We start from the raw sequence: 24286 nt of genomic DNA, 5'->3' as shown, positions 1-24286 counted from the left end.
TTACATTATTCAGTTATAAAACTTGGACATATTAATGATTTCCGTTACGCACCCTTCTCTGATAAGAGCGTGAAACACTACGTATGGAAAAAGAATTATTTTGATAAATGAAAACGTAATTTTCTCTACGATACTGTAAAGTGATACGAAATATGTATCTTGGTAAACATAAAGCTAAGTATTCCGTGTTAACTGATTCATTTGTTCTGGTGGTTCATTTCGGATATAATACTTTCAAACACTGAAGATATGAGAAACATGGCTACAGCTTAGGCTGAGCTCTCTACCAACTAACTTACTAACTTAATGGCATATAACCCGGAGGTTCAATGTTGCGTTCACTGATTTCTATCTTTAGCCAATTGGATCCAGTTTCTACTTTGTATTCCTATCACTGTGAGATCCATCTTAATATTGTCCTCCCATCTGTGCCAAAATCTTCCGATTAGACGTTCTCCTATTGCTCTTCCACTCAAGACTTTGAAAGCGTTTCTACTTTCTTCCATTCTAGCTACATAGCTGCCCACCTACGTCTAGACTTGACGACCTAACAATATTGGGTAAACCGTATAAATTATGTAGTTCCTCGTTATGAAGTTTTCCCCATTCCCGTTCCTCTTGGGTCCGAATATTCGTCTCAGGATCTTGTTCTTAGATACTTTCAGTCTATGTTCTTCGCTCAGAGTAAGTGACCATGTTTCGCAACCATACAGAACAACAGGCATGATTATCGTTTTATTTATTTTAACCTTCAAATTTCTCGACAATTCGCGACAAGAGATTTTGAACCGAATAATAACACGAATTTCCTGCTTTTAGTCGACATTTAATTTCTTCGTGAATAAAATTTTCGTCTGTTAATATTGATCCTAGATATTTGAAAGTATCCACTTTATCAAAAGTATTATTTAATATTTTAACGGAACCATAATTTGCCATATTACGGTCCCGACGCACTTCCATATATTTAGTTTTCTCTGCATTTACTTCTAAACCCATCTCCCTGCAAGCGTGTAATAAGACCTGTGCATTTCTTTCTATTGTTCTCCTATCATCCCCGGTTAAATTTACATCATCAGAATATGCCATAACCTGGTGAATACCGTTCAACTGTAGGCCCTGGTTACAATCTTTGATTTTCCTTATAGCGTATTCCAGCATAAAGTTGAATATTAATGGCGGCAACGCATCTCCTTGTTTCAGGCCATTTTCTACGTGAAAGCTCGTGGACATAAATTCTCCTACCCGGATTTTACTTTCGGATTCATTTAAACCCATCGTAATTAATCCAATTAGCTTTCTCAGTATTCCAAGTTGTGTAAGAATGTTGTATAATGTTTCTTTCCTAACCGAGACGTACGCCTTTCAAAAATCAATATATAATCGATGTACCGGGGTATTGTATTCCTAATTTCTCGAGTATGTGGCGAACGGTAAATATTTGATCAATAGTTGATCGATTTCGTCTAAATCCGCACTGATAATCTTCAATAATTTCATCTGCATATGGGGTCAATCTTGCTAATAGAAGATTTTATAGAATTTTGACAGAAGAGAAATGCCTCGATAATTATTACAGTCAGTTTTGTCGTCTTTATTGGGAATTGGAACAATCATTGATTCCTTCCACTCTTGTGACAATTTTTCCTTGTTCCAGATAAGGAAAATGAGTTTATGTATCTTGTTCCACAATTTTTCGCCTCCAGTTAAAATTAACTCAGCCGGAATTTCATCTATACCCGGAATTTGTGTTTCTTTAATTTCTTTATAGCGGTTTCTACTTCTATTCAGTTGAGTTCTGGAATATACGGTTCTGCGGTGTGTATCTACTTTTCTCCACGGAAATTAGTTTTCGGTACGTGTTCAGCAAATCGTCAAAGAAATCTTTCTATGTATTTTAGATGTTATTCGTATCAGTGAGAACTATACCGTCAGATTTCTTTAATATATAAGCACGAGGTTGATAGCTTTTCTTAAAATCGCTGATCCCCTTATACAGGTCCCGAATATTTTTATTTTTATTGTTATCTTCAAGTTCCTTAATCTTGATTTTGAAAACATCGCGTTTCTTTGTTCTAAAAATTTGGAAAGTTTCTCGCCTGATATCTGCGAAATTTTGTGTAGTTATTTTGTTGGCAGTGTAATTTTGTCTGTTTTCTCTTCTTTGCTAGTTTAATGCTTTCCTGGTCGAACCATGGTTTGTTCCTACGTATTTCAGCGTGACCCAATTTTTTTATTGCTGAAGTTTTAATGCTATCTCTAATTTCAATCCAAGTATTCTCAACACTATTGCACTCCGAATCTTCTAAAACCGAGAATCTATTCGAAACTTCAATCTGCTATTTCTTTCTTACCTGGCTCTCTTCCAATTTGTTTCAAATAAATCTCTCCGTTTTCGGACGTTGAATATTACCTTTATTCAGCGATAATCTCTCGTATTATCGCTACTACCAGGTAGTGATCAGTGTCACAATTAGCCCCTCTAAACGACCGGACACTAGTTATTCTAGATTGCCTTCTTCTATGTACTAAAACGTGATCAATTTGATTATGAGTTTTACCGTCTGGTAATGTCCAAGTGTATTTATGAACGACGCGATGTGGGAATTCCTTTTTTATTTCCTTCCCCGTAAAAGAACGTAAAGTTTCTAGAATTCACAGATCCATTTCCTTCCCGTCTAACTTCCTGAACTCCTACTAGGTCCATCCTGTATTTCTCTAACTCACTCGTTACGGATTTTAACGCGCCTGGCCTATAAATACTTCTAATATATGTTCCAAATCTCATGTCCATTTTCTTTTGCTGAGGTCGTGCCAAGTTATCAGTCCTTGTCCGAGGCTTTTTTGAATGTTTCTGAACAAGTGCCTTTTTTTTACAGGATGAGGTTGTTAGCCTTACCCGCAACTTTGCAACATCCAAAAACCTAATCGTGAAAAGTACAAAATTCCCAAATCGCGTCGTTCATAAATACACTTGGACATTACCAGACGGAAAAACATAATCAAATTGATCACGTTTTAGTAGATAGAAGAAGGCAATCTAGAATAACTAATGTGTGGTCGTTTAGAAGGGCTGATTGTGACACTGATCACTACCTGGTAGTAGCGATAATACGAGAGAGATTATCGCTGAATAAAGGTAATATTCAACGTCCGAAAACGGAGAGATTTATTTGAAACTAATTGGAAGAGAGCCAGGTAAGAAAGAAATAGCAGATTGAAGTTTCGAATAGATTCTCGGTTTTAGAAAATTCAGAGTGCAATAGTGTTGAGAATACTTGGATTGAAATTAGAGATAGCATTAAAATTTTAGCAATAGAAAAATTGGGTCACGCGGAAATACGTAGGAACAAACCATGGTTCGACCAGGAAAGCATTAAACTAGCAAAGAAGAGAAAACAGACAAAATTACACTGCCAACAAAATAACTTCACAAAATTTCGCAGATATCAGGCGAGAAACTTTCCAAATTTTTAGAACAAAGAAACGCGATGTTTTCAAAATCAAGATTAAGGAACTTGAAGATAACAATAAAAATAAAAATATTCGGGACCTGTATAAGGGGATCAGCGATTTTAAGAAAGGCTATCGACCTCGTGCTTATATATTAAAGAAATCTGACGGTACAGTTCTCACTGATACGAATAACATCTGAAATACATAGAAAGATTTCTTTGACGATTTGCTGAACACGAAACCGAAAACTAATTTGTGTGGAGAAAAGTAGGTACACACCGCAGAACCGTATATTCCAGAACTCAACTGAGTAGAAGTAGAAACCGCTATAAAGAAATTAAAGAAACACAAATTCCGGGTGTAGATGAAATTCCGGCTGAGTTAATTTTAACTGGAGGCGAAAAATTGTGGAACAAGATACATAAACTCATTTTCCTTATCTGGAACAAGGAAAAATTGTCGCAAGAGTGGAAGGAATCAATGATTGTTCCAATTCGCAACAAAGACGACAAAACTGACTGTAATAATTATCGAGGCATTTCTCTTCTGTCAAAATTCTATAAAATCCTTTCAAATATTCTATTAGCAAAATTGACCCCACATGCAGATGAAATTATTGAAGATTATCAGTGCGGATTTAGACGAAATCGATCAACTATTGATCAAACATTTACAGTTCGCCACATACTCGAAAAACTAGGAATATAATACCCCGGTACATCGATTATATATTGATTTTTGAAAGGTGTACGTCTCGGTTAGGAGAGAAACATTATACAACATTCCTACACAACTTGGAATACTGAGAAAGCTAATTGGATTAATTACGATGGGTTTAAATGAATCCGAAAGTAAAATCCGGGTAGGAGAATTTATGTCCACGAGCTTTCACGTAGAAAATGGCCTGAAACAAGGAGATGCGTTGCCGCCATTAATATTTAACTTTATGCTGGAATACGCTATAAGGAAAATCAAAGATTGTAACCAGGGCCTACAGTTGAACGGTATTCACCAGGTTATGGCATATTCTGATGATGTAAATTTAACCGGGGATGATAGGAGAACAATAGAAAGAAATGCACAGGTCTTATTACACGCTTGCAGGGAGATGGGTTTAGAAGTAAATGCAGAGAAAACTAAATATATGGAAGTGCGTCGGGACCGTAATATGGCAAATTATGGTTCCGTTAAAATATTAAATAATACTTTTGATAAAGTGGATACTTTCAAATATCTAGGATCAATATTAACAGACGAAAATTTTATTCACGAAGAAATTAAATGTCGACTAAAAGCAGGAAATTCGTGTTATTATTCGGTTCAAAATCTCTTGTCGCGAATTGTCGAGAAATTTGAAGGTTCAAATAAAACGATAATCATGCCTGTTGTTCTGTATGGTTGCGAAACATGGTCACTTACTCTGAGGGAAGAACATAGACTGAAAGTATCTAAGAACAAGATCCTGAGACAAATATTCGGACCCAAGAGGAACGGGAATGGGGGAAACTTCATAACGAGGAACTACATAATTTATACGGTTTACGCAACATTGTTAGGGTCGTCAAGTCTAGACTTAGGTGGGCAGGTAAGACTTAGGTGGACAGGTATGTAGCTAGAATGGAAGAAAGTAGAAACGCTTTCAAAGTCTTGACTGGAAGACCAATAGGAAAACCAAAATCGGAAGATTTTGGCACAGATGGGAGGACAATATTAAGATGGATCTCGCAGAGATAGGAATACAAAGTAGAAACTGGATCCAATTGGCTAAAGATAGAAGTCAGTGGGGAGCTTTTGTGAACGCAACATTGAATCTCCGGGTTATATGCCATTAAGTTAGTAAGTTAGTTGGTAGAGAGCTCAGCCTAAGCTGTAGGCATATGTTTCTCATATCTTCAGTGTTTGAAAGTATTATATCCGAAATGAACCACCAGAACAAATGAATCAGTTAACACGGAATACTTAGCTTTATGTTTACAAAGATACATATTTCGTATCACTTTGCAGTATCGTAGAGAAAATTACGTTTTCATTTATCAAAATAATTCTTTTGCCATACTTTTTTTTTGTGCTTCGTTTTTATTTCCAAAGTATTCAACGCCACTGAGAAATGAAGCCCGAGCACTAAATTCCAACAACTGTAAACGAAATATCTTCTCAAATCGTGGAAAAAAGGCATACCTATTATTAATGTTCTCTTTTAAGTGAACTTTTTTAAAAATTGCATATCAGAAATAAAGAGTAATATTTGAAGGACTTTTAGAATTAAGATTTCTGAGCTTCTATGGAACATGTTTGCCTGTCACGTATGAAGGATAACATTCCCTCGGCGAGCAACCTGTCCGGGAAAAAGGAAAGAAAGAAGCCGTTCTACATCTGTTAAAATTATTTTTTGAAAGAAAAAAGCAGTTTCCACCTTCACTGGTAAGAAACTTGTTTGTGACGAAGAAAGAACTAGTTTTCATACCAAAACTATCATAAATAACCAAAAGGAAAAAGTGATGGCTGCTGTTCGAGATTTGAGTTCTTGTATTTGACAACAATCAAGCAATTCAAGATGCGATATGTTTGACCATTTGCTTCAGCAGTGTTCATGTTTCCTCAAGCTAATACGACCTAAACTTAATTTGTGAATGTAGTAATTAAATACATCAGGTTAGTAAATTTAACTACGATCATCATGAAATCTACTTATTTTAAATAACATAGTTACGGAATACTTATAACGAAACTTACTTCAATCGCACTAAAGAAATAAGATAGTTTTCTAAATATAGTTTGATAATTAAATGTCTTCAAGAGGAAATTAAATTATTTCCTATTTCTATGAATTACTGGGTTTTCTGAACTTCTTCCAAACATTTTGCATCAGTTTCACCTGTATCCATTGATACACGGATCTTTAAAACTATATCCTAAGGTATGTCTTGACTAGTGATGGGCAGTGGGAATATTCTCGTGTTTCTCCCCTGGCATATAAATTTCCGTGAAGGAATTTATTTGCATTTGTTTACTTTCTTTTCCAAATTATAAGAACCATATGACTATTTTTTTTACATATATTCTCATTTACTTCAATTTTTTAAATTAATTTGGAGATTAAAACAATTGAATTTTTGTTGACTGTAGTTTATGTAACTAATTAATATGATTTTTTTCATTTCCATTTCCATTTGCACTAGGAAGTAACAAAGTACTAATGTATAAATGTACAGACGAATTTTGTACAGACGAAGTACTCCGAACCACCATCAATAATAGGTTTCGGTTTGCCTGCTGTCTCATTCGAATTTCGCTCTCTGAGAAAGAATAAGATATTAAATAAAGAAATCTCTGTAGTCGTAAATACATATACTCTTAAAATGTAATGTTTACACATCAAAATTAGGGTTGCTACTGGGGATGTTTCGTTAGTAACGGCGTTTATAGACTTGCGTTAATTAGGATTTGTTTGCCTCCTTTATCATGTGTATTAATATACCAAGATTTGTGTCCGAATTTTTGTAACACCGTGTATATTGCTCGAGATAACCTATCTTAAATTAGAGATTTAGTACTACAAAGTAATACACTAACAAAGCATAGTGTATCTAACATCAACATTCTATATATATGTAATCCCACAAACTGGCAGCCTTACGAAATTTTCAACAGACTATGTATGTTTTCAGGAAGTCACCAAACTAATTTGTTTATAACGTTTAAAAATTCAATAATTCTAGTAGTAGGGTCAAGTTTAGAAAACCCACTTACATATAAATTTACTGTTAGCGGTGTAAAGGACTTCCTATTGCCAGTGTTTTTCGTATATATGTACTAAATAAAATATATTGTAAGTAAATATACACTCATACATAGGCCGTGTCCAAAAGATACAAGTGCACATTTGAAGTACGCTTATTTCCGGAAGTGACGTCACCTAGTGTGCGTCAAAAGGTCCAAGTTCACAAGTGTGCGAGTGCGTAGTGTGCGAGGATGTACACTACGTTAGTATACTTGTGTGCTTAATATGGCGATTTCTCGTAGAATGACCTAATAAAATTTTAATAGGCATATTCTTAATATTTTTGTTTAAGTAAATATATTTGTGGACTGATTTTATAATAATTTACTTGATAAACATACAAGTTAGTGGTTTTACAAGTCGAATATAAAAATATTACGCAAATAACAAATGTATTTACGTTATGTTCTTTGAGTATGCAATAGAATTTAAAATAGTATAGGGAAAACAAACAAATAGTTTCTTTAATAATGCTATAAAGACATTTGTGCTTAAATATTACATGGTTTATGTAGCTTAATTGAAATAGTTGCACTATCGGTAATGCGGCTATTTGCACGTAAATTACAAATTTTAATGGTGTATGAATATATTAAGTTCTAGCATAGTATACATAGATTATTCATTTCTCTATAGCTACAGCTACAGCCGCAGCCGCAAATGTTAATTCATAGACACATAAGCCTAATTTTATAGTTTTGATTCTAAACGAATTCCTTTCAACGATACCATATTTACTTGCACTTGAGAGAGACTGTAATATACCAATTACCGTACATTGTGTATTTTTGACAGGTACCGAAAAGTGAAATACAGATCAAAAATTCCTTTCTCCACATTTATCAAAGATTTCACAAATTACTCCTGGTAAGTCTTTACTATGGCCATTTCATTTTTTTTTATTCTTCGATTTAGCGATTTGATCTCTCGGTTCCGGTTTTAAGAACTTGCCTCTTCACCCATATACTGTATATAAGGTAGTAGCTAGGTTGGTTCCTTTTTGTACCAAAGTATAATATTTAATTCACATAATATTGACGAGCGAGTGTTAGCGAGTGAAGGCTGGTTGGAACCCCGCAGAGCACTTTCTTTTCCGTCTTCGTTACGAATCGGTTCATTGAACGATTCATTGAAAGAAATGTCCAAAGTAAAGACTTGCCTTCCTCTTAATTCATATAATCCCATTACTGTACCCAGTATTAAAAGATTATGAACAAATAATTTCGTCCGTATAGTTGAACAATGAGAGCCATTACATTACATACTGTATTTTTTCATAAAACCGTCTCTTAGTTTTCATAAAATTCTTATTATATTTTTAGTAGTTTATTTTACGTTTATATTTGGAGCAGGGGATTTGTTTCGTTACTGAATAACCATTTTCGCAGTGGGAAGCATGTAGGAGAGTATATTTCAAGAGAGATGTAGGGCGCCGAAAGCGTAGTAAAATGCACGTAAATGTTGAAGTGTATACAATATACAGAACTCCATTCAAGCAGGCTTATAAGATAGTAATCTCACTTTTTTTTTTTGTTATTTTTACCATACTACTTTAATTAGGGTTATCCGCCCTGAGTATGCATTATCCTTATAAATTGGTATTTCATAGCGACATAATAGCTTTTTCCTGTAATTTTGGTCCTCATGTTGTTCAACTTTACCATTTCTTTCCTTGTCATCCTTCTATGTGTTAACTTTTGCTGTAGATTAAGAATACGGAGACACTATTTCGATGATTTCCAGGTAAAATCAATAAATTCACAGAGAAAGAATAACATCTAAGGAACTTCAATATTAGCGCAATATGGTAGAAAGAGTTCAATCAGTATGCCTGAACTGAAAGAATACAGAAGAACTACAACAATTATACTGTCATTGTTGTGTAATCTACCGTACAGGAAGCAATTATACTCAGTATCAACCCTCTCCCAAAGTAGTTTTGTGCCACATTATTGTAAATACCGCTCCCCTCGGTGTCCTAACGCTCTTGTACGTTGCCTATTTTCAGTTGCAATAAAATTCCTAAACTAATTCGCAAAAGTGTCTTCAGCGCCCTAATCACCAGTGCTACTCTTCTTTCGGGAGATTATTAAATATTCCCTCCGCAAGCATGCCTAATAAAGTAGAATATCGCCAATAGTTTAGTGTTTTTTATGCTGTTACGAGTTTATTGTGCACATAAGACAACGCACACATATATTATATATGTATTGCATTTATGCTCCGCTCTTGTTAATCTGCGCGTGAAATACCCAAAATGACAAATATTTGCAGGCATGGCAAAGCTGAAGCTGTTGGCATACATGAAAAAAACTCTTAAATCATTGTATGGTTACCCCATATAGTCAATCTGTACGGTTTATTTATCTTTAATATAACTGGAAAGTCATTCATTTAAAGAAAAAACGCATGCTAATTTTTTCTAGTACGCGAAATTCTCCCTTCTTTTGTCATCAATGTTCCATATTCCACCACAACGAGGCGCTGTAACCAAGTGCTGATCAAAAGCTAATTTTACGAAGTGTACACTATTTAGTGTGCACTCCATTTGTAGACTTCGAGTGTGCATCCTCGAAGTGTGTACTATGCACTTTTGGACACGGCCATAGTCTCTAAACAGAACAAAATAACCTATAAAATAACATTAACACCGTTCAGAATATACATTTTAAAGAATTCTCTGGAGACAACAGTAATAAGTATACTATGATAAAAACGAATTTTGGTTTGAAATCACAATATAATAATAGAATGCAACTTTTTTTTGTGTTTGTACATAAATTCCCGGAATATCCCATTTTTGGGAATATTCCCAGGGAATATTCTCGGAAAATATTTTCCCGGGAATTTACTCATTACTAGCCTTCACTCGCTTTTTGGTAATAGTCTCACCTCGAACTGGTGACGAGCAAATTCTCCTTCGGTGTATACGGACTTGGGTTTGATTCCCGGTGAGAAAGCCTAGGAAAATTTGAAGGATGCTAAACTACAACAAATTTCAGTTGTGCAGTTGATGGATTGATTGATTTGGAGTTTTACGTCCCGTTCAGCAGCGAGGCTATATGAGACGTGGACCTACTGATTAACGTGGAATCCGAACCACATGAGCTCCCGCCGGGAATCGAACCCGGGTCCCCCACGCCAAAGATTCAGTTGTGCAGTATTTCGAATGTATTAATAATTTAAGTACTCTGCCTCCTTTAATTGAGTGCTTCGTCTTGGGCTCTAGCAAAATTATTTTTTCGTCTTTTTACCTGCAAAGGTGGAATTACAAAATATTAGATAAGATTTTTTTTCTACGCATATTGCCAGGATTGCTGTCACCTGTATAAGTATATACAGACTTTCCAAAATGAGACTTTCGATTTAAAATATTATCACAAATCCAAGAGTATTGTCTGTTAGCTGCATTACTTGATTCGTAGATTTTCATGTTATTCGCCTATGATATAAATAATTGGAAGTAAAACACATTCATTCGTTTAGTTTAAAAGAGTGCCAATTGGGATGTTAATTCTATTGGACAGAAATGTGAATATTCTTGTTTCCAGACTAAAACGAGCTCAAACAAAATTGTGGAAGAATGAATTTAGACAAGTTGCGTGTAAATGATGGATTGGTCCAGGTAAGTTTAAAGGTTAATTACAAACAAACACAATTCGATGTTCTAATAAAAATAAGAACAGCAAATGTCAGTATGGTAAACATCACTAAGCCTTTATCTTCCACTGTTAACTTGAACACAGTTACCTAGTTGGTTTTTTTAAGTTCTATTGTAGTTGTGATTGGAATAGGAACTTCTATGAGTAAATCATAATCAGATAATAATATCGAAGAATAAAGGAAGAATGTATTATAGCAACAAATGTTGAAGTCACCGAATAGAACTATTTATAATTAACCAATCCTAATACATCACACTCAATTATAGCTAATATTGTACTAATGAAATGATTTTTACATTAATATCGTAATGAAATTGTAAATCTGATCTGAGATCAGACTCGTTAACAATACTCACGTTGTTTTGACAGTTCAAACAAAAATTTTTGACTTAAAATATTAGAGAAAATCTTACTCTGTTGTTAGTGCACCGCAGCGCAATTCTTCTACATCTCTTGTTACAAAATATATTTGGAAACATTACACACTTTGAAAAGTCCAAAATAAAACAAGGCAGGAAACTGAAATGCACATTATGAGAAAAGAGTTCCACAGTAAGTGAAGCAAAAGTATAGAATAAAAAATCTAAGTAAATAGATTTCCACACAAAATAACTAAAAAACCCAAACTCTGCTCTAACGGAAAACTTACACTGGGAGATTATGAAAGACAACACACGCAACAGAAAAAACGTAACACCGAATTGCGTAAATTTGAAATTAAATCTTTGAGTTTTACGTCCCATGTTATGTCGGTTGGGCTAAAGGAGAAATGAAGAAAGATGAAACGGGAGAACCCCAAGAAAACCCACGAGCACGTTGTTTGTTCACCACAGAGTCCACACGGCTCGAGCTGGGATCGAACCAGGGACCCGAAGCACCGAAGGTGAACGCTCTACCAGTGAGCCACCGCGCCCCCATATGCGTAAATTTGATTGTATGTGGAAACTTTAGCTTCTAATACAATGTTCGCCGATATTAGTAAAGCATTACATACACTCCATGAAATATAAACTAAGAAAGTATTGTACATACACATTTTGGCCATTAGAAGTTTCAAAATCCTACATAAAATTATTATGATGCTTTAAACGGCATGGAAATATAGATTCCTGATAACAAAAGAAAAGAGCGTTTGAAAGATATACCGACCTAATTACGTGCAGGACTACCCACTATAAAAAAACTAAACACAAAAGATTTCTGCACCAACAGTACTACACAAAATTAGGTCAGAATTAAAACTCAAAATATTAACCTACTCTATGCATAATACCCAAAATGGATAGATTGATATGTGTATTTTGAAGTGCTGTTTCGCAACCTATCAGTATTCTCGTCGAAAAAGGTTGTGTGCAACTCTTAATTTTTACGTACAAATTTCAGGACAATATTCAGAGTACGACTTAAATGAGCTGTGGAAAATTCATCGACCTTTAAATATATCTTAACTATTCACCTCCACAGTTGTAAATACGGCTATTCGTATAGGAAATTTCATGAATAACTTGCGATACGTGAACCTATTTTTTTATTTATTTATTATTTTTTTTACATTTGCATGTAAATCGTAGCTAATTCTGTAGAAAGTTACATAGCAACATAATGGGCATCATTGTAAAGATTGCGTAGAAATCTCGCGGCTTTCTATGGTGGAGAAAAAGCCTAGAATCACCCTTAGCAGATGTTTTATATTTCACCTGCATACTTTCTTCTCTATGTGATACTTTAGACCTCCCTTATACATAAACCCCTTTTTACATTTGTCACAGTAGTAAAATTTCTCACCTGTATGTGTGAGTAAGTGTTCTGTCAAGGTATATTTCCGTATGAACCCCTTTCCACACACACGACAATAATGATGTTTCTCACCAGTATGAATCATCAAGTGTTTACTTAAAGTATCTTTAAAGCCGAAACCTTTATTGCATTTTTCACAGTAATATAGCTTCTCACCAGTGTGAACGAACATGTGTCTACTTAAAGCAGTTCTATTGGTGAAAGCCTTACCACATTCCTGGCAAGAATAACGCTTCTCACTTTTGTGAAGCAGTAAGTGCCTATTAAATTCATATTTAACTCGGAACCCCTTGTTACATTCCTGGCAACAGAAAGGTTTCTCACGATTATGATTTAATATGTGAGAACTCAAAGTACATTTATAATCAAATCTTTTTCCACACTCGTGACAACAATAAAGTTTTCCATTTGTATGAGTATACGAGTGACTTGTTAAATCTACTTTATATCTGAAAGTTTTATCACACTCCAAACAACGAAAAACTTTCTCACGAGTATGACACATCCTGTGATTTGATAAATTAGATTTGGAAGAAAATATTTTTCGTCGCTCTTTCCGAGGATTAAATTTATCATTTGAATGAACAACTACGTGTCTACTTGAATTATTAATATTACTAAAATCTTTGAGAAATTTCAGGCACTGGTGTTTCGAAATACATGTATTTTCCCAATCTTTTGGATGAGGTCTCTCTCCTGGATGATCTGGAATGTCCACCTTCGCAACAGATTCATCCAAATACTGGGAATTGCACAGAACACTAGAATTTTCTCTTACGAGATATAACTTTTTAGTATGCGTTCTGCCATCTTCGCAGCTATAATTTCTATTTAGACGACGACGCTTCATATTGTGCCTTGTCACTCTAGAGTTATCGTCAAGAGCCCTGGGACAAGCATTGGAAGATAAAGTGGTAGCCCTAAAAAAACACATTTCAAACCATTAGATAATCTCACAAGACATTTCAAATAAAAGCAATTATTCAATTTAAACAACATATTTAACCTTCCTCCCTATGTTTCGTTGTAAAACGTTATCTCCAGAATTCCTACTAATGTACTCTAGAGATTGATTATAATTCCTGAAGTTTAAACTCATAAAAAATGTTATCCCTGAAATGCGAAATCCTGACAGACAGTCATTCAAATTGCACAACTTGTGTCTTAAATCGTTCAGTGATGCGCTGGGCCTTTACTTAACATCAAAAAGAAACAATGTTTGCTATTCTTTCGGTTTAAGGTATTTAAAAGGTATGTACTACAGACTCTTACTAATTACGAATGTAATGTTTCTGGATGACATACAATACTTATATAGAAAATGACAGGAACTTAAAACTTAATACCAAGTTGATGATTTTGCATAGTGATGGGTATGTTCCTGGGAAGATATTTTTCGGGAATATTCCCGGGAAGATTCCCAAAATGGAAATTTTTCCTGGAATTTATCTACAATCACAAGAAAATTGCATTTTGGTACTATATTATGATTTCGAAGTTAAATTCGTCATTTTTTTATCACAGTGTATTATCACAGTTGTCTCCAGAGGATTGTATAAAATATAAATTCTCAACGGTACTATCTTTATTAATATTTTATTATATTTAGATAATACGCATAAATGTATATTTACTTACAATATGTTATATGAAAGTAAATATGTGGAAAAAAAGGTATAGTAAGTCCACATATTTTTACACCGTTAAACAGTTTAAATTTACAAGTAACTGGATTTTCTAAAATTGACTCTACTACTGATATTATAAACAAATTAAAATTTTAAATGTTATAAACAAATTAGATTGGGTAACTGCCCTAAGATACATGTCTTACCAGTTTACCAACATTTGCGCATACATATTTATGTTAACAAAATTTGGAAGATACTGATTTATTTTTATAATTTAGCACGTAATATTGCCACACACGACCTTTCTTCCATTTCTCGAAATTTCTTGCCTTAATTCACATGTAAGAGAAGTCGGAGTACCTCTTCAGAAATCCGAGCCAGAGACAGGAGACAGACCGGCATCTATTGCTAACGGTGCTTTAATGTGTATTAACAGTACTTCATCTTTATTTCTACATAATTTCTACATTACTTTACAAACTGGTTCCTTTTCTTCATTTGTAAATTAGTACTTTCCTACTTTTAGTGCAAATGGAAATGGAACTAACAAATCATATGATTTGTTATATAAAGTACAGTCAACGAATTTTATTTTTTAACCTACAAATTATTTAAAGCCTGGAAGTAAATCATAAAGAATGAAAATAAACTAATTAGTCAAACGGTCCTTATAATTTGGAAAATAAAATAATGGAAAAAATTCTTTCCTGGGAATTTATAACCAGGGAAAAACCCGGGGATATTTCCATTTTTTATTTTCCTTCCCACCGGGAATATTCCCAATGGCCATCAATAATTTTGCATCGTGTCGTTTAGACTTATTCGTAAGTTGCAACGTTAGGATGTTAATTTTCATAATTGAAATAAAAGGACGAAACAAATGTCAACGTATCAATCGTTGAGAAATTCTTAGATCTTAGAAGTCAGAAACACAGAACGTGTGCGTAAAACTGAAGAATTGTTTGGGGTATATAGGTATCATTATTATAATAAGAAAAATAGTTAAGAACAAACTACTTGCTTCAACATAAATATTCAATACTTCTACTACTAGTATACTATGTAAACCGAAACAGAAAGTGAGAAAAGCAATTCCCTTCTATTGAAGCATTTAATTATAAGTTGTCATAATATCTGGAAACAGAGGATCTTTATAAATTCGATCATAAAGAAGCTACAAAAATAAAAAAATGGAAAAAAGCTACTACGAAAGAAATCCTTAATTTCTACAGGAAATGTATGGTTTTGAAAACCAATTTTTCTCAAATAATTTTTTTTTCGTATTTAATATGATGTAAAAAAAACCTTTATTATTAGTCACGTTTATTCGGAACATCATAGCGCGTTGTCATTGGCTGCTTGCTGCAAGAATGGTCGCAGGAAGCAATTCTCATCTTTGCTTCTTTGACGGCAAAATACGAACCATCTTTAATGACAAAGACCACATACAATTTTACAGAAAAATTAGAGTACATCCCCAACCGCTAAATTGTACACTCAGAGGATTTATACGAGTTTCTCGCTCGGATGCAGTGTCAGTTATTTGAGGGAGAATGAAAAACTGAAAGGTAGAACTACGTCAAACCTACAATGTCAAATTATATTGTATACATTTAGATAAGATTTATATTTATTCTTCGAGTTCGAAATGAAATGAAATGACATTTTTGAGTTAAGTCGCACGATTATGCCTTTTAGGCTAAAGGAGACCGTGGTGATGAGAGATGAATGAAATGGTGGAATGAAGAAAGTGGGAGAAAACGGGAGAACCCCGAGAGAACCGACGCACACGGTGTTTGTCCACCTCAAAGTTCACTTGGTGGGAGCAGGGTTTGAACCCGCAACCCCAAGCACCAGAGGTAAACGCTCTACCACTGAGCCACCGCTTCTTAGAGTTCGATTTATTAATAAAGCATTCCTGTAACAATGATTGTTTCAATTACCATCTCCGAACATTTACAACCAGCAAATCTTAAATTGAGGATAAGTTCTTAGAGCTTTGCTCTGTTGTATGTTTTCAAAACATATGCTTATTCTCAGCCAAAGAACTAGGTTTTATTTAATAGGAAATCTCATAAAGAGGACAGATAAGGCACAAATAGGAAATAAGCGAAGTAAATAACTGTGAGAATTTGGCCTGTTAGAATATAAGGATCTTCTACCGGTCGAGCTCCAATTCAAGTTAAAAGAATTACTGTTCTAACTATAATTCAGAATATAATTTGATTAATAGGGTAGAATTGTAGACCTCGTATTTTTCTAGTATGGAAAAAGGGTATAATCATTAAAATGAGGATTGATATTACTAGAGCAATAACTCCCCCGAGTTTATTAGGAATGGAACGAAGAATAGCGTAAGCAAATAGGAAGTATCATTCTGGTTGAATATGCACTGGTGTAACTAGTGGATTAGCTGGAGTGAAGTTTTCAGGATCTCCTAATATGTAGGGATTTCAGAGGGTAAGTAATATTAAGGCTGTTATTATCATTAGAAATCCAATAGTGTCCTTAGTTGAAAAATAAGGGTGGAAGTAGGAAACAAAAGAAGTAGGCACAGCGGCTCAGTTGCAAAAGGATAATCTTCTGTTCTAGCAGAACTTAATTCGATCACAAACTGAGTTAGTACTGGACAATATTGTGTGCGTGAGGTTTCTCACTTCAACCCGTATTTAAATTCTATCACATTTCATACACATCTAATACCGTTAGTCACCAGTCTCTTTGGATTAAAAGCCTTAATGTGAGGTATTAAAAAAAATGTATGAAAGTACAACAAATTATACACAGGAAATAAGTACTTATGTATTTTAATGCAAATGTGAGAGAAAAAAGCGAGACAGGCTCATGCAAATATGGATTAAGCAAAACAATTGAAAGGGAACACGAATGCCCAAAGTCTATAGACAGAATACACTACTAAGAGAAAAAATGATTCAAACGGAACAAAAGGAACAAATTTAAAACGTGAATGACATGCAATATTTTTTTTCAAAAATAGCATTTTCTAAACTTATTTCGAGATCTACCAGACTCAATTCGGCGGTAGACCAGTGCATCGTAACTTGCAGCTTGGCAACAGCAGCACTACGAAGTGTACTCTTACCTATTACACGTTTTGAGATTAAATTAGCATAATTAAAGTAAACTAGAAAAACAGACTGTTATCAGTAAAGGAAACATATAAAACTTAAGTCTAAAACAACGAACATACCTGAATTCCTGAAAATTGCTACTTATTTCTTGACAACCAATTTCTTCAAAATTTCCTTCGCTCTCATTTTCAATACTTCCAGATTGGTGATTATTTGACTTTTCCCTAAAACTTTTACAATTACCATGTGCTGGGTTAAAATTACTGTTGCCATCTAAGACCAAATCAGGCATTGATAAACGCTTCAACAAACATACTGGTTTTGCAGTTAGCTTACAATCTAATATTTCATCATGTTCATTTTCTTCTGAAGATACTTTTAAATTAGGCTCTAAATTCTCTTCTAGCATGGAGAGCTTAATGTCATCAATTTCTTCCATTTCATTTTCTGTTTCTTGCTTATATTCAAAATATAACATGGAAGATATTGAAAGAGGATCCTTATATTCCAAATCATTGCCTTCAATATTATCTAGCTTACAACTGTGATCTTCCTTATGATCAGTGTCTGTCTTCATTTCGTCTAATTGAAGAAACGATAAAGGAAGGGCTATTCAGTTAGAATAAAAACCGATTACACTGAAATCGTGAGCATTTACGGCCTACTGTTCTAGAGAAGGAACCCACTCTGAAAGCACAAATCATAAATAATTTATTAAAATTAAGCGTTATATACAACGAAGCAAGACAAAACAAATACAAAACTGAGCAACATAGTTTGAAGATACTTTGGGTATTTTGAATATATGTTAATGAGCCCATAGACTGTTTCTAAAAATGATGCTAAACCCACATTATTAATGTAAGCGACACCATGATGAAACGTGTTAAATCAAGTGTGACTTAACACGAACATAATGAACGGGACATAGTGAACGGGACACAAAATAAATTTAAACATAAAATATGCGCATATCAAGGAAACACATTATTTTAAAATATGCTGATGTAATATCATCAATTGCGGGATTGATTGTAAAGGTATTAACAATAATATATCATGTTCTCAAGTGGTTATATGACCCTTCTGATAAGTTCCCATTTTTCAAAGAGTAAAGAATTTCTATTGCTATATATTAGGTCATCACCCGTTCTTATGCATGAGACGATTTTAGTTAGATATTCGAATACGTCAACACTATAATTGTGAAAGATAACGAGATTAATCTAGATTTCAGGACGCAGTTCAGTGGCAAATGGGAAAAGATCTTAGAGACGAACAGTTTTAAGTGGAGCATTTAAGTAGCAAATACTGGGAGTAATGTAGAAACTGAAATGAAATCTTTGAGTTGCACGTCCCACGGTTAAGCTAAAGGAGACGGTGATGATGAGTAATGCATGAAATGGTGGAACAAAGAAAGTGGGAGGGAACGGGAGAACCCCGAGAAAACCCACGCAGACGGTATTTGTCCACCACAAAGTTCACTTGGCGGGGGCTAAGATCGAACCCGGGACCCCAAGCACCAGAGGTGAACGCTCTAACACTGAGCCACCGCGTCCCCAGGAGTTCGCCATGAAAAACGTAGAAGAACGCTATCAGAGACGTGTTACGGAGATAATTTCTAAGAGACAAACTTATGTCTTTTTGCACATTATGTATGTTTCATTCCGCATAGAAAAAGAATATCCATGCCGGAAAGAATTAAAAGAATCGGACAGAAAAAATATTGGCGTTTAGACCATGGTTTCATTCATTTATAGAGAATCTATAGAACGTTTTTTTTTTTATCTTCAATGAGGAAACGAAGTTAGTTTTAACTTAATGAAACGAAGTTAGTTTTAACTTAATGGGATAAGACACAACTACTTGTTCGTCAGAACAACCACGTGTTTTTCATGCGAAATATACTAAGGCATTTTTATAAAACTAGTGTAATATTCTGTATCACGCCGTTGAAAGGTTATCATCATTATCTTCTAACAATTAAATTTCTACGCTAGTATTTATGTAACGGCAGCATTTTCTAGATTCTCGCCTTTACAGCAATTTTTAATGAAAAACGAAATGCTTCAATTTAACGATACACGATTATCGTGGCAAGGCTAAAGGAGACAGTGACGATGAACAATGAATGCCGTGGTGGAATGAACAAAGTGGGAGGAAGCGGAAGACACAAGCACAACGTGTATGTCCACCACAAAGCTCACTTGCCGCAAGCTGGTATCTAATCAGGGACTTCAAGCACCAGAGAAGAACGCTCTACCACTGAGCATCTTCAACTTTTTTCCACTCGATATTTATCTCACATTTTTGTTTAATTGGCGTACGATAATACTGAAATATTTAAAAAGGAAATTAGAACGGAAGTTAATAACATGCATCATAAAGTAGGATCAAACGAATTAAAAAAAGGAAAGAATAGAAACGAAATATCAGAAATGTGGAACTAAGCAATGTTGCCAGTTTTAGTATGAATTCTTTGAGAATGTTTTGATTTTCTATTTCTGTGCAAAGCACGACATAAAGCATTATCAAGTCATAAAGTTTGTCTCTTTATTTCTGCCCATACCAGAAAATTTGCTTGCAAGTTTCTATCTGCTAGATTTTCCAAGTATCTTACAACATTTCAGTCATCTAGCAATTTATATTCGTTTACCTTAATGATAAGTTTGAACATTATTACAAGATGTTGAAGCATACTTACAAAGGCTATTTTATTAAGCGTGTATTATAAGAATAGTGGAAAGTGTTATGTATATAGTACCAGGATAATTTAGGATCCGCAAAACAAACCAGTATAAAAAGATTTTACAAGACTGTCTTCAAATGCTCACGCCAATTAAATAGGCAATGTCCAATAGCGTATGCTTGCTCACATATAATTATTCTTTCTATTCGGTCACCTTTGAATTAAATAGCACTCAGTAATCTGTATAGTCCTTGTTCATCCGGGTCTGATCACGGATGATAATGCCAACGTAAGCATCTAATAGGTCAATTTTTGTATGTATATCTTAAATGATTTGTTCCTTCGTTATAACAACAGTTATTGAGTTTCGTTACGCAGTTAACAGCCGTGTGCGCTGTGAATTTACTTTTGATTATTCCTCAGTAGTAACTTTATAAATCTGCTCATAGTTTACTATTTCATGAAGCCAAAAAGGTTTCATTTTTGCTGCTATTTTTTATGTGAATGCCACAAGTGAAAATTGAGTTCAGATTTCAAGAAACAGTTGACTCTTTCCTGTAGATCTGATTTAAGTAAGTTTTCTTCGGATATCAGGTGGCAGTATTGGTTTTCGAAATTCTGAATGCAGGAATTTATTACCTATGTTATGGAAAGACCGGATATGTACATATTCACATATATTGTGGCTATGCTGAGGCCAAACTATGAGTGACGAAATGTAATTGGTAACGGGAAAAGCCAGCTCCTCCTTCCCTATTATGGTTTCAAGAAGAGTTTGTTATACACCAATTTTGGTCCTATTAGGGTCGCAAGATAAGACTGAGTTCAAACCCATTATCTCTATTGAGACTATTGCTTCCATGTGAGACAGCTATAACTTCCTTTTTATTCTCTCTAAATTATTAGTGCTTTTTTGCAACTATCATAGTATTTGCAAAATTGACCCTTCCCACCTGTATGCCACGCTCGGCTAGTGCTGACTTTTCGGGTCGCTGAAGTCTGATGTAGTTAGAATGAAAAACATCTTGACCCCCAGAAAAGACTCCCTAACGGACCAGCAATGTTTACTAGAGGAATATAGCCACGTTTCCACATTACAAAAGAAAGGTTTGTCTTACAGCTAACAATGTGGCCAAGAAAAGTTACTTACTTCCCAATACACAGTGATCGAAAAAGTCTTGGCGAAAACTTGGAGTATTGTATCCCTTATGAATGTGGTAGATAACATGGATGAAAATGGACGCACTACAGAAAAAATCTATGAAAACAACAAGAGACACACATCATACATTAACAACCCGAACATCAGGACCTGCAGAATATAGCTTACATTCAAAACATTTGGGATATTTTAACGTTAGTACTTCTGGAAAGAAACTTTAGTTATAGTACGCATTTAACAGTCATAAAAATATGATTACGGTGATAATTAACATGCACATGCCAATGTATCTCTGTTGTTACTTAATACAATGTTCACTGCATTTTTACATAAGCACAATATTATGGTTATCCAGCCAACATTTCAGTGGATATCTATGTTATTATGTGAATTAAGTGTTAGCTGGTAAGAGAATTAAGCTCTGTAGATATCAACCCTCCTTTGCAAAACAACGATTTTACCTATATTTGGAACATATTAAACTGCACGGACACTGTCAAATGTGATTCATCAAAGAAAAATAGGCGTGATAAACACTGATTTATGTGCAAAATGGTCGCTAAACGATAATTTTGGATAGTACAGTTACACTTTAGGCAGGCACAGATTTGTAAAATCTACAGAACAAATTTTATTTCGATTTCAGAACAGAATTATATAAGTGACAAGACTATATCGGGAACTTACCTCACACATACCCAATAAGGTAGAAGTACTAAATGTAAAGTCTAGCCTTTACCACATAATATTCCATAAGAAACAAATGCTGACATAAAATACCATGTGGAAGTTCTGTACTAACTGAACATAGAAGCACCGCGTAATTATGCCATACGTAAGATAATTTTCATGCCATATGAGGGGTTTTTCACTGTCCTTATATCTATGTTTGCTCACCGCCGCTGATGAACCTGCTCTCTATGGACTGGCAACCCTGTTGAATTCCTGCCCTAAGTTAAGTAACATTTGTGCTTTTTTGTGGATACTTACCGTGTTGTTTTGTGTATTTAAGTTAGTTCATTCCTAATCCACTACAATTCTTATGCCATACCTAAGCAAGTGATCTTTATACTAAGCCTTCCAAACGTGAATATATACCAATTATTAGAACTTCTTCCTTCCAACTCCTTCTGCTTACTGAAGTTCATGTTACATCAATATAACTACGCTCTCATAAAATGGAATAGCATGATTAATTTGTTAAATATTCCTTTGTGAATATTTATCTTTATATTTTCAACAAAAAAAAAAAAGAAAGAAAGAAAAGATTAACTGAATAATAACAATACATTTTCGACTATATTGTATGTTTTTTACAAGTTAGCTTATGATTTTTGAACTGGCTTCCGGCAGCCCACATACGGAATAAGTAACTTAAAATGCCAAACGTGAATCAATTATGAAATCAATCTTAGTCAAACTTTCACTTTGCCCTTTATCAATTATGACTATAAATGAGTCGGGAGTTCATTCGGTGTTCCGCTGAAAAAATAACAACTGTACTCATCACTCGATAACATTTGCATGATTATTATACATTACTTTCACAAAACATATATTAAAAGTTTCATTAACACATACGTTACTACATATTAAATACGAAGATGATATCATATTAAAGACATGTGTTACAATCAGGGTTGGTAAAAACCATGGTTTTTATTGAAAAAACCAAGAAACCAGGTTTTTTTTTGTTTAAACCCGGTTTTTTTTTATTTAAATAATTTGCTCCATGTCTTTATATCACATATGGACAGAAATTAGCTTGTTTCGCCTTGGTGTTAGTATGCAACAACCGGGTTATGCTGGGAGGGGTCACATAAGCTTAAAGCGGAATCCAAACCGCTTCTCGGCTTACATCCGAGAGAAATTGTCCTCCATTTGAACTCGAAACCGGAACTAATTGGCAACAAATGCGATACATCTGCCGACTCACTCACTCACGACTGATAAAAATACGTTGACTGATCTTTACATATTTGTTAATATATCATCAAAAGTCATTAGGACAAAAATATAAACAATTGCAAAAGTGGAACCATCATACAGAATTACATATGGATAATTTTAAAAGTACTACAGAGTACAGAAGAACTAATTTAGTCCAAATGAGTTCGCTACGAGTTTTATTAGTCCAAGTTAAAGAAGTATAACGACTTACTTTGCATATCAGTAAGAAAAGTGAATAAAGGTAAGAATAATTTGAGTCCACTTTGCCTCTGACCCATTTATACATAAATAGTTACCAAAGATTCTTACCTCAATAAATTCCTTTTGAGCGGTTTGTATGACCCCCTCCCAAAAAAACTACGGCATTTCGATGTATTTTATCAATAGTAAACATTATTAAAATGAAACAATCTTTAGACTTTTCCTTTGGTTGCATAACAATAATAACAAACTATAAAAAATACAAGAGAAACATCCATAAAGTTACATTAAAAAATGCTTTTGTAATATAATCTCTTTGAGTAAAGAATGGGGAATTTAGGTCTGAATATAGTACGAATTACATATGGGAGTGAAACGTGATAACCCACAAATGTGTGTTCATCAAGATTTTGCAAATAGTTACACTTTTACTAACAATTTTCGTTTTTTGTTTAAACCAGTTGTTTTTTTTTTTAAAAAAAAAAACCAGCTGGTTTAAACCACCTTGGTTTAAACCAGCCAACCCTGGTTAAAATCATTTAGTTTAGGTTTGATTTGGTTTCTTTCCCTTACTTAGTACATAGGTTTGGGAGAGCTAGCCACCGAAACCAGACCTGCCAACGTACCATAACTATGATTTACAAATAATATATACATCTACGGTATGGAAGTCCTGTACTATCTACCATATTAATGCGATTAGTTCGCTAAAGTGCCATAATCCAGGGAATGCGACTGTCTAGTTTATCTTTGCTGAAATACTGGAAAATTAACTGATATGGAGTTCTTTTAATATATATATATATATATATATATATATATATATATATATATATATATATATATATATATATGTATTATC

General features: G+C 34.2%; 1 protein-coding gene across 5 annotated transcripts in view; it reads right to left on the bottom strand.

The window, feature by feature from the left end:
- LOC145684361 (uncharacterized) overlaps nucleotides 1-24286 on the bottom strand; it is an 83835-nt gene that overhangs the window by 51872 nt on the left and 7677 nt on the right. For 3 of the 5 annotated variants that reach the window (XM_081756596.1, XM_081756599.1, XM_081756598.1), the window contains exons 2-3: nucleotides 17542-18109; nucleotides 10371-13619 (exon numbers count right to left, since the gene is read on the bottom strand). In XM_081756596.1, the coding sequence (XP_081612722.1) occupies nucleotides 12596-13619; nucleotides 17542-17999 (1482 nt within the window). In that variant the 5' untranslated portion in view covers nucleotides 18000-18109 and the 3' untranslated portion in view covers nucleotides 10371-12595. Of the gene's footprint in view, nucleotides 1-10370; nucleotides 13620-17541; nucleotides 18110-21261; nucleotides 21370-24286 lie in introns of those variants that run through there. The other 2 variants (XM_081756597.1, XM_081756594.1) reach the window with 2 other exon arrangements.

This window comes from Thermobia domestica, chromosome 4, assembly GCF_964235325.1.
Source record: "Thermobia domestica chromosome 4, izTheDome1.hap1.1, whole genome shotgun sequence".
In the NCBI taxonomy this organism is placed as follows: Eukaryota; Metazoa; Arthropoda; class Insecta; order Zygentoma; family Lepismatidae; genus Thermobia; species Thermobia domestica.
Note: the sequence above shows the minus strand (reverse complement) of the source record. Positions and strands in the feature narration are given on the sequence as shown.